Genomic DNA, 12,527 nt, shown 5'->3' on the forward strand with positions numbered 1-12,527 from the left:
ATGTAAACTATTCTATTGTTGATTGGAATACAGAATTTTGTTGATTGGAATGTTGGATTTTACGGGATTCATTTTGCACACATTTGTGTATATCTGTTAACTTATTGTATGTGTATGTGTGAACTGGCACATAGGTGTTAATCGCTACGCAAAATGTTGCAAAAAGTTACTCAACTAGCACTGATTCATGAGATAACTATGAACATAAAAATCTGTTAAAACATACCTTAAATATGAACAGTTTTTATTGAATTGGTCCCTTGGCTAAAGCTATGTGTAAAGAGAGTTTTTGGTACATTTTTTTTCTTCTTTTTAACAGTGTTGCTGTAGCAGTAACAGTTTTATGTTATCTAGAAATTAATATACAGTATGCTTATTTTTGTATTTTGTCACTTTCTTAAAAAAAAATACAAAAGTAATGTAAGCTGAAAGAGAATATGAAAAGGTAGGCGAGCACTACCGTGTAACCAAAAGATGGCTATCTTACTGTATTTCAGGACTAAAATAGCTTATGTGCATTCAGCAGAGCAGCTTTTTACCATTCTTCATCAACAAACAATACAGTGCTTATGGTGAGAAAGAGGAAGAGGTAACAAGATACAGTCGTAGCACAAAGACACGTTTAGTGAGTCAAATCAGTAGTGGGTTGCTGCTACCTTTTAACAGCTGTTGTATCAAACACAAATAATACAGTGATAGGCTGAACATTCTTAGCACCAAAATAATAAATATTTAATGTAATATAACTTTTTGCTTGCTAAATGTTCAAGCTAATGTGGAAGGCAGTAGGACCCTGTCAGTTTCTTGTCTGACCACAAGTAGCTGTCAGTAATAACTTCCGTTTAAAACTTTATACTTGTTTCTCCTGTTGAGATGTTTGTTAACCACACACTGCTTGCCTCTATATGATGGTCTCATAAACATCTATCCGATGCGACCACATTTGCTGCCAGCCTCACAAGATGGAGCAGAAAGAAATTCTTCAACGTTATCTTGAAGGCTACCAGAGAAAGAAAGAGAATTTGGAAGAGCTAGCAAATGATTTCATGGTAAGATTGTTCTTTTACTTCATAGAACTAACCACAGATGCTAATTAGATGTTACTTTCTTTTTGTAACTGAATTCTCAGCCGTTGTTTTCTCTAGCTTAGGAGATTTTACTTATTGATGTATGCATGCTAGGCCTGTTTATTGTATGCAGAGGGAAGAGGTCAGGTGTGGTGCAAGGCACGGGAAAAATGTAATTTATTAGTGAGAAGACTAGAGCAGAAAATATTTCTAGCCTGCCCTATAGCATTGTCCCCAAATGCCTTCAGCTGGTGTTGCCAGCAAGAACCTACAGACATGCGAATGTCCCCTGAAAATGAAGATCAGGCAACTTTAATCTTATGTGTGTAGGTAAAAGCAGTCATTAAACAGACTCAGGAGTCTGGAGATATCTTAGTTTGACTTTCATACTTATTTCATAAAAGGTCATTTTTTTAAGCACGTTGGGGTCAATTCCCGAAACTTCTCATAAATATATAAATAACATCTCAGCACATTTACAAGCAAAATAATCACTCAGTAAGTTGCCCCTGATTAACTTCCTTTCAATATTACTCTTCTTACTATATATATATATATATATATATATATATATATATATATATATATATATATATATATATTGCTCTTAAAAAATTAAAAATGTAACATAGATAAGGTGAAAACAGATTAAAAACTGATGAAAAAGCTGTGTGAATCACCCCCACTGTGTTTTCTCCTAGATGATAGTTTTACATCTTATCAATAAATGCATTTTAAGCCACTAACAAGCAAGAAAATAGAGCACACAGGTGGGGATTGCCTGATGCCAGATAATGTGCTTGCCGGTTGCTTGAGGAACCAAATGAAAAAGTACTAATCTCCCTCCCTGTTCAGTAGAAAATAACTACAAGCCTCCAGGCTCTGTATTCTACACTTCCTGTAGCTCTCAAGGGCTTTCCAGCCTCCTCTGTGTACATTGGGTAGAAGACGTTACCTGGAGGCCCGATGGTAGTTTCTACCCTACAGTGCCCTGTAAACCCCCGGGAAGCACTGTCTCCGTTATTTCCCTCAGGCATGCATGCTGAGACGTCCATATGCCTGAGTTCCGGATATTACTTTTTCACCTACTTTTTGGTACTTTTTCAACTGTGGATTGCTAAAAAATTATTTAACAGAAAATGAAAAATGAGATCTCCCAGGTGAAAACTTAGGAGAAAAAGCGCATGGAATTGGGCCCTACGAGACCAATCTAACTGACTTTTTCTAGGATATTATTTTTCATCTTCTGTTAAAAAATAACTTTTCAACACTCTGCAATTGAAAAAGTACTAAAACGTAGTTGAAAAAGTACTGTCAAAATTGTTCTGACTATTTTCTTGCTTGCTAGTGACTTAAAAGGCATTTTATTGATAAAATGTGAAAACATCACCTAGGACAGGCATGTCCAGATCTCAGCCTGGGCCCAAATGCAGCCTGTCACGGTGTCCCCCAAATCCCTCTACAGTTGTTAATTCAATGAGGTCCACAGGCCATAGCTGTGGTGCCGCATGCAGGGTCCAGCAGCAGTATCAGGCACTGACTAGCAGCTGCCACTGTGTCAGCAACAGTAACAGCCACTGATTAGCAGCTGACACTGTGCTAACTGCACACAGAATATGGGTTATTTCCTGGGGAAATATTTTGGCAAAGAGTAAAGGCAATCCGCAAAAATGGTGTTTCATTTCGCTAGTTTGGCCCACAAGCACCTTCAAGAACGGCAATATGGCCTTAGCCTAAAAGGTTTGGCCATCCCAGACCTAGGAAAAAACTTAGTGGGAAGGTCCAGGAAAATTAAAAAGCAAAAATCTACTTACCTGGGGCTCCCCCTAGCCCCTGGCAGCTGACCTGTGCACTCCGCAGCTCCGGTGGCTCCCAGTCCCCTCCAGTGCAGATGCCAACCTTGCCAGGTCGGCATCTACTTGCACTTCAGCATGCAGCTCACGGAGTCGCACTGACTGTATCGCGCAGGCGCAAAACTACTGCGCCTGCGCAGTACAGTCTGGGTGCATGCACTCCTTGTCAATTACGCACACTAATGCAGCTCCGCAATTGCGATACTTGACTAGCGCATCCGCTAATACATAAGCACGCGCACCTTAAGAACGAACGTAACATTTACCTCATGGTAAGCAATTTAACTTGTGCTTCACAGCGCAATATAGGTTGATGAATCTACCTCTATGCCTTATTTTATTTATAATTTTCTTTTTATTCATATGCAGTGCTGCTGCATAGTTTTAGCTTTCTGTAAATTCCCAACTTAGTACTCTTCTTTCATTATACTATATTATGAAAAAATATTCCTGGTTTACAATAATTAAACTCTGTCATGTTTTTTTTTTACCATCCATTTCAATGTGTTGCAAAATTTGTTGGAAATTCAGTAAACTGTGATCCGGGAAATAGTGTAATAGGCCTTTTTATGGCATAAAGAAAATAAAAACATAGATAACTTAATAGCATCAATAATAAATGTATGTGCTATCTAAGTGACATCTGTTACATCTGACATCTATCTAAGTGACATATGTTACATTAGAACTTCTTCATCAAAGTGTCTGAAGTACAAACAGGTTGTGTGCCGATAGAAATCGGCTTATAGGCGCTATTAGGGCTGGCGCACACCAAAGCGGTTCTGAAGCGTTTTGCGTTTTTGAAAACACTTGCAGGGGGAAAACCGCTTGGCCAATGAAAGTGAATGGGATGATGCACACCAGAGCGGTTCGTTTTTGCCCCAAACGCAAACTCCTGTCCTGCAGCATTTTTTAGATTTCTGAGGCGTTTCTGCCTCAATGTTAAAGTATAGGAAAGTGGAAAACCGCTCTGAAAAATGCTAGATCAGCGCGGTTTTCCAGGCGTTTTTGTTACAGTAGCTGTTCAATAACAGCTTTACTGTGACAATATATGAAATCTGCTACACAAAAACGCTCCAAAAAATGCTAGGCATGTTTAGAAAATCTCTCTAAACATGCCTAGAATAACTCTGAAAATCTGCTTCAAAAACCTCTAGCGTTTTGCGGATCTGCTAGAATTTTTTAGTGTGCACTGGGCCATAGTCTGAAATTGGAAGGCAGACTCTGATTACTGGCTATAAGTGATACAGCCTGGTCTGATTTAGGCCTCTTATACATGAAACTCATGTTCTCATGCACATATTTGAAAGCGCAAGGTCCAAATCTGTTTAAGTTTGTATCCCAACCATTAGTGTTGTAAACTTTAAAAACAAACGTGTTAATGACAATTAGGGGATAAGACCTGAGTCCAGTTACAAGAATAACTAAAATATTAACATTAATATTCAGGGCCTCATACACAAAGCTTGCATATTGCACTGTGTGAACTCCTCAGCATAATGCGGCCTCATCATCACAGCAGGAAGTTGTGCATCCTGTCCACCAGACGAGCAGCTGCGATATGCAGAAACTCACAATCTACTGCAAGGTCCTGCACATCAGGAACCATTCCCAGCTACATCAAAGGCTTATTTGCAGGATCTGCCACTCATGGCAGGTTGCATCTCATAGAATTGCAATAATCTTCCCCATATACTAGTGTATTTGTTATGACTATCTGATGTATGACATCATAAATCCAACCCTTACCACAACCTCTTCTCACTTCCACTTCCAATGTGTGTGGAATCTGGCTGCAGCTGTCCTATCAGTTTACACTTCCTACAAAAACTGAGTTAACTGTAAACTAGTGTATCCAACCTCCTACTCCTAAAATACGGGATATAATGATAATAATGGGATATCCCATTGTTTTATTTTATGTTTAAACATTTACGATGTAGATTTAATGTTTTATTGTTTCTGCTCAATGGCAGTCTATTAAGTGCTAAAATACATTAACTATTGACATTTTTTTATCCATCCCCTGCTCTCAGAAGCTCTTCTCTGCAGGAATACGTTTTATGGCTGTAATTACTTATCAGTGAGGGTTACACTATAATCAAACAATGGTCTGACAATAGAGAAGCTGTCACTTGCATACCTCGAGGTTAACTCTTTCAGGCAGAAAAAGATAAAAAGAAACAGCCTAGTTATTGATATGTTTGGAACTGTACATACACATGTTTATCTCATCATGTCACATGTCACTTTGTGTACACTATAAAGCAAAGCTTAACTGAAAATAAACTTAAACCACAAATCATTTTATTAAACAGCACTTTCATAGAGTCCCTGATTCTTATTTTCATTGTAATGCTAGCTAACACAACACAATGGCAAAAACGCAGCGTTTTACGCAACACTAGTGTTTCTGCAATTTGTGCACCTTGCCTTAATATACACCTTTTCAGACTAGCATACATGGTAATCTAACATAGGACATTCTACTTTCAGCCTCTGGACAAGCTGTGCTCTTTACTGAACACAGTCCACAAATACAAGAACTCTGGCTGTAAACCTTACTGTATGTTTATTCCCACGTCTTGTTTCTTCCCTTTTTCTTTTCGAATGTAAGTTTGTTTGCAAGGGCAGGATTCTCTAACATTTGTGTCTTGTAAAATACTGTATTTTATTAATCACTATACATTTGTCACTTTTATTATTATACTGTATTCTACTTCTGTATTATTTTGTGTTAATGTCTGTATTGTCATGTATATCAACATCTGTATATTATGCACCCTTGTTTATTATTCCTATGTACAGCGCCTTGTAAGAGGATGGCACTATATAAATCCTAAATAAAAATAATAATTCTTGTAGAGAAAAAAAAATAGTGATCACAGGCAAGTTCTAGCTATGACTGACACTAAATGTTCACATCTTTTTTTTTTTTGCATTAAAGATTTTATTGAAAATACGAAAATGCACAAACAACCACCAACAAAGGTGGGAAAAATAAGAAAGTTACAGAATCTGGTATATAAAAACATATAAATCATAATAATCATACTCACAACTCTCCAGCCATTCATCTATAAAGCACAGACCTTTATATGCATTAATTCTGTGAAGTGTGTTAGGCCTGGTTCACTCTGTATTTTAAAGCCAAAGGAATCCGGTAAAGCAGATCCAGTCTTCTATTCACCGAATACGTATGGCTTGGTCCACACTGGAAAACGGATCCGTAAAAAAACGGATCTGATCACCGGTCGATCGGATCCGTTTTCACTCCGTTGCCACTCCGGGCTGCAGGTTAGGGAGGGAGGGTTTCTTCCCCAGGCTTCCGTCTCTTCCCCTTACATCACTTGACTAACAGGAAGCGTGTTAGTCACATGACGTGACATGAGACGCAAGGGGAAGAGACGGAAGCCTGGGTAAAAAAACCCTCCCTCTGTCCCTCCTTTACCTTCCTGCTCAGGAGTCTAGGATTCCCACATCCCCCAGACCCCCACCACCACTGGAGTATTCCCACATCCCCCCAAAGCCCCCAACCTCCAATGGATTTTGGCCCTAGAACGGTCCGTTTCTTCATTAGTGTAAAGAAATGTTCTGTTCTCTCATTGCTCCCAATGCAGAGCTTTAGCTTCCGTTTCCGGTCCACTGGGCTCAGCGGTCCAGAAAATATGGTACTGCAGCAAAGTTGCATTCCACTCAGTGGAATGTACAAAACGAATCCGTACAAACAGATGCATGTGAACAGATCTATAGGTTAACATTGGATTTGTTTGCATCCGTTCCGTTTGTACAGTATCTGTTCCATTCCGCTTATGGTCTGCTTTTTAACGCTAACGTGAACTGGGCCGTAGGCATAATGCTCTGTTTTTACTATTTTATGTAATCCCAAGACTATGCAGGATGCAGCAGAAGTAATCACTGCTGCAGCAGTAGGCATGGGACAGCGAGGGGAATGAACTATGCCAAGTGCTTGCCATCATAGTCCTCAGAGGATAAAACAAACCTAGCAAGTGCTAAAATATAGCTTTTGCTGGACAGATTTTTTAACTTTTCAGTACTGTACGCCTTTTATTGTTCATTTAAATCTTTAGTTATTTTATGGTGTGGCTATCATTTTTATAGTTTGTGGTATTTATAGCCATGCAACTGTAGCTAAGGAGTTAAACTGGGAGTTTGGTTTTCCCATGACATCAACATAACGTTGCTTCAGATGACATTAATCAGGGCACAAACCGAAACATGAAGAAAACATTATTACGTTCTGAAACATAACTAAGCAGATTTGTTTTCTCGCTTTGAAGCTGCAGTTAGAGAATGAGCAGACCTCTTTGATATTAGGACCAAGAGGTACAGAATGCCAATTTTGTAAATCTGGAAATATCTTTATCTGGCTTGATACATACAACGTGTTAAGCATACAATGTGCATTAATTAAAGCAGACAATGTAAATCTGGGAAGTAGTTCTGGGAAATTCTGTGTTTTTTTTTTTTTATTTTCGCTCATTACATGTACTGTTGGGGAGCAATTTCAGATGATAGCAATTTAAAAGTACAGAGGACAGCTTTGCTAATGCAGACAGCATTCTTGTCTTGCCCTCACAGCATGGCAATTAATCCTTAAAGGGAAGGTCCTAGCACATTAGAAGTAAAAAAATCCACTTACCTCAGGCGTCCCCCAGCCGCTTGCATCCGTCCTGTGCCCTCACCACAGCTCCGGTGGCTCCCAGTCTACTCCAGTGCAGATGCCGAACTCGCGAAGTCAGCATCTGCTTGCGTTTCACCATGTGGCTCACTGATTCACACTGACGTCATCCGGACTGTACTGCGCAGGCGCATAACTACTGTGCCTGCGCAGTACAGTCTGCTGTACACAGTCGACTCTGAGAGCCGCTCGCGCAGGCACAGTGGACATCTTGCGCCGGAGGGGACCCAGGGCCACCGGCGGGGAGCGGAGCTGCGCGAGGGCACAGGATTGCTGGCAGGGGCTGGAGGAAGCCCCAGGTAAGTGATTTTTGTTTTATTTTTATTGTGCTCGGATGTTTCCTATAATTACCTTGAATTGCAAAAAGGGGATAATAATTTATTTAGAAAACATCCAAAAGATTTTCAAGGAGCTTTCTGTGCCAATATAATGTTCCAACCAATGTGAATCAATAGTGTGATGGCACCAGTCCATTTTAGGCTTCCTTTAGCACTTTTTCAAGCACAAAAGGCATGCATACAATCAGAAGGGAGAAATAATATCCTGGTCTGTTCCCCAGGTCAATCCCAGGGTGAACAGACACTGCACCAGAGCTGCGTGGTGTGTGCTATACTGCTTTTACTTTATTTCTCTGTATGATCACTTTGATGATGATGCACTGTAATATTTGTGTAGAGGTTATGCGCTTACATTCAGCTTGGAGTTTGTACCGTAATGTGTCTGTAGAGTGTTTGCAGTGAAATCCAGTAAAAAGGGTTGCACTGTAATATGTCTGTAGCAGAAAAATGCAGTATGGAGAGCGACAGGAAAACCCAGGATTTTCAAGGTGGGATTCCTGAAATGTGTCGCTCAGCCACGCACAGTATAATACTATGGTAGGACATTTGACAATGACTATGGTAGGGATTGGGATTGTGAGCTCCTCTGAGGACAGTCAGTGACATGGCTATGTATCCTGTAAAGTGCTGCAGAAGATGTCAGTGCTATATACATACATAAAAGTAGTTAGAATGAGACAACGTTGAATTTCATAATTTTTTAGGGGGAGGAAGGTGGGAGAGAGATGGTGAGCCAGATACAGAAGAGTGGGAGAAAGAGATAGAAGAGAGCGGGGGAAAGGTTGATTGAGGAGTGGGGGAAAGGTTGATTGAGGAGTGGGGAAAAGGGAGAGACAGAATACCTGACAAGGATTGCAATATTCTATTTTGCATGGCTATACTGAGATAATACACAGACACATTGTACTGTAGAGGAGATACAGGGGGTAAAGGGGAGAGAGGATATGCCATGGAGAGATGGTGAGAAAGACATGGTGGAGAGTAAGAAATAGAGGTAATTGGATATAAGAGGGCTATCACATGAGCAGCCTGAGACCAGGAAGTATTCAGCTGGCCTATCCATCCAGACCTACCTCTGTGCTTCTTCTCCTATCACTACAGAGGTTGGATAATTGTAGGCATTGATATCTGTATCCAAATGACTCTGTAGTATATTTAATTTAGTGTTGCAGGAGCCTGTGAATACAGATAATAATGAGGAGAGCCAACATATGTAATAAAGGAAGACGTAAAGCCTACTGCAAGGTTCTGACTTCCTTCTTTACCAGCAAACAGCAAGGGCAGCTCCCCAGCATTGCCCCATGCTCTGTACACACGCTGCAGTTGATGCATTATTATTTTTTTCCTTAACTGTTTTATTAAGTTGCTTTTTTATTCAATTTTTAAATCATATACAAAAATACAAAACAGACAACCCAATTCCCTCACCTCCCTTCCCAACCCCCCCCCTCCCCCCACCACCACCCACGGGTTCAGTGCGTTCGATGTAAGTATAGTGAGCCCATACATAAATATCATATTGAGATGACATACAGGTCATTAGTATAGTCTTCTACTTTATCATTACACCAAATAACTCTAGAATCTAGGTACTGTCAAGGACTTCGTGCAAATCTACGTAATCAGTCCAACACTGCCAGATCTTCTTAAATTTATCTGGACAGTTGTGGTTAAGATAAGTGAGTTTATACCAAAACATGGCTTTGTTCAACCTCTTAGCCCAGGAGGAAATAGAGGGGAGAGTATCAACACCCCATTTGCTAAAAATTTCCTGCCTCCCATAAAAACACATGATCTTAACCAATGCAATCTGGTGAGAGTAGAGGGTAGAATCAGCATACAGACCAAGAAGGAATGTCCTTGGATCCACCACCATCCTCTCACCCATCACCTCCATCATAACACGAGCCAACCTAGCCCAGTAACTCCCGATAGAGGGACATTTCCACAGCATGTGAAAAAATTTGCCATCTGCGACTTTACATTTAGGACATTAGCTAGACCTGTCAGGAGACTAACGCTGTATCTGTTGGGGGGTACAATAAGCACGGTATATCAATTTTGAGTTAACATACCTATCAGAAGCAGAGATTAGTACCCCACTCATACTATCCAGAATCTCCACCCATTCTAAATCTTAAATTGGACCTACATCCAGTGACCATTTTAAACGGACATTTGTAAACCTTGGAGTGGTGGGTGATATCAAAGTGGAGTAAATCTTGGAAAGTGGCATATCCACCCTTTGGCGGATCAGGAGACTCTCCAACAGATCTGATTCCCAGGACCAGGCTCCTGGAAACGGAGCCTTTCAAGCATGCTGTACCTGTAAAAATCTAAAGGCCATGGTGCTTGGTAACTGAAACCTGGTGCTGAGCTAAGAGAAAGACAAAAGTTTCCCAACTGTTTAATCCCATATCTAACCCACACCTGTACATCTGGAATTCCCAAGAAATGACTCCGTTTGGGGTTTTGCCATAGGGGGGACATATGGAGACATAATACCTGCATTGGCAAATCTCTGTTTTGCTGCCTCCCAAGCCTTAATAGTAATTCGCATAGAGGGTATCTGTGTGGATACTGGCCCCTCTGAAAGGGAGGTTGGCAAGAGATTCATATGAACCAATCACTGCAGCTACCAATCTAACTGCCACATTTCACTCGTCTTGGGCAAACCACTATCTGATAGTGACAAGTAATGATGCTATAAAGTAATTACCGAAAATCTGGAAGTCCCCCAGAGAACATACAAACTCTGTGAACCGGAGAACCAGAGCTGCAAGGCAAGTGCGCTAACCACTACGCCACAGTGCTGCCTACATCCAAAGTCAGCTGTAGCCGGGAAAGAATTGTGATGGGGCACCACAAATTGCAGGCAGCAGAACAGTGCTGTGAAGTGTAGGATGTCTGCAGACATTCTCAACTTGTGCCAGTCCCCAGACAATGCACCAGCCCCTGTCTGAGGGGGGATTCTGGGCACCATTAATCACCCCTAAAACTTTCCTATAGGCTATACTGAAGTATTTGTGTAGAATTGATGCCTGCACTGTATTGTGTTGGGGGGATTAATCAAAATGCAGTAAGAAGGGCTGCACTGTAACGTGTGTGTGTGTGTGTGTGTGGTGTGTGTGTGTGTGTGTGTGTGTGTGTGTGTGTGTGTGTGTGTGTGTGTGTGTGTGTGTGTGTGTGTGTGTGTGTGTGTGTGTGTGTGTGTGTGTGTGTGTGTGGTGTGTGTGTGTGTGTGTGTGTGTGTGTGGTGTGTGTGTGTGTGTGTGTGTGTGTGTGTGGTGTGTGTGTGTGTGTGTGTGTGTGTGTGTGGGGGGGGGGTCTATACAGAAATGCGAAGCAGAAGGCTGCACTGAAGTGTCTCTGGGAGGGATGCAGTGCAGCTGCATCCCTGTACATTTGTGTGTGAAGGAGGTGTAGTGAAATGCAGTGGAGAGCTGGACTATGATGTGACTAATGTAATGTCAAGGCCGGCTGTGAGATCTACAGAAATGTCATGTGAGGGATGGTTGCAATGTATGTAGTGTGGGGATGACAGTGTGTATAATATGAGAATCATATGAAGTGCCAGGAATAGCCACTTGTAGAAAATCTGCAAAATTGTTGTAGTGGTAATTCCAATATTCTTGCACGAGACCTCCCTCTACCAATGCCTAACACTAACATACACCCCTCTCCCATGATGCCTAACTCTAACCGATACTCCAACAATGCCTAACCCTAACTGACCCCCCACTGATGCCCAACCCTAACCAACCCCTCCCCCCACACTGATGCCTAACTTATCCCCCCCATCGATTAACCCTAACCGTCCACATCTGGCACAAACCCGTTGATAACTGTGCTGCCTTCGCTGTTGTGCAGGAAAAATATCGGGTGCGGCAGATGCTTGGGCGCCCGATATTTGTAGCCACAGTTTGCATAGTGGGCAGCCCCGGCCCAAATTTACCTCAATTGCAAATAATAAAATGGGCTACTATGAAGTGCAAAAATTTCAGCATTGCCTCCTTTGCCCAAGTTTCCTGTCACCCTGAAGACCTGCTTCAGTAAACTTTAGGGATGCTTGCTGCCGAAGAATTCACCTCATTATACTGTAAGTGGAGTCCTCTGCAGCAGGCATGCTTTTTGTAATAACAGGAAAGAGGGGTTTTAGCTACAGTGGGATGCAAAAGTTTGGGCAACCTTGTTAATCGTCAAGATTTTCCTGTATAAATCGTTGGTTGTTACAATAAAAAATGTCAGTTAAATATATCATATAGGAGACACACACAGTGATATTTGAGAAGTGAAATCAAGTTTATTGGATTTACAGAAAGTGTACAATAATTGTTTAAACTAAATTAGGCAGGTGCATAAATTTGGGCACCACAAAAAAGAAATGAAATCAATATTTAGTAGATCCTCCTTTTGCAGAAATTACAGCCTCTAAACGCTTCCTGTAGGTTCCGATGAGAGTCTGGATTCTGGTTGAAGGTATTTTGGACCATTCCTCTTTACAAAACATCTCTAATTCATTCAGGTTTGATGGCTTCCGAGCATGGACAGCTCTCTAACTCACACC

General features: G+C 41.2%; 1 protein-coding gene across 1 annotated transcript in view; it reads left to right on the forward strand.

The window, feature by feature from the left end:
* The first annotated feature begins 961 nt into the window (after positions 1–961).
* Positions 962–12,527, forward strand: part of PTPN22 (protein tyrosine phosphatase non-receptor type 22) — a 202,673-nt gene continuing 191,107 nt past the window's right edge. The window contains exon 1 of the mRNA XM_068265572.1: positions 962–1,049. Coding sequence (XP_068121673.1) covers positions 963–1,049 — 87 coding nt within the window. The 5' untranslated portion in view covers position 962. The remainder of the gene's footprint in view (positions 1,050–12,527) is intronic.

This window comes from Hyperolius riggenbachi, chromosome 2 (genome assembly GCF_040937935.1).
Source record: "Hyperolius riggenbachi isolate aHypRig1 chromosome 2, aHypRig1.pri, whole genome shotgun sequence".
NCBI lineage: Eukaryota > Metazoa > Chordata > Amphibia > Anura > Hyperoliidae > Hyperolius > Hyperolius riggenbachi.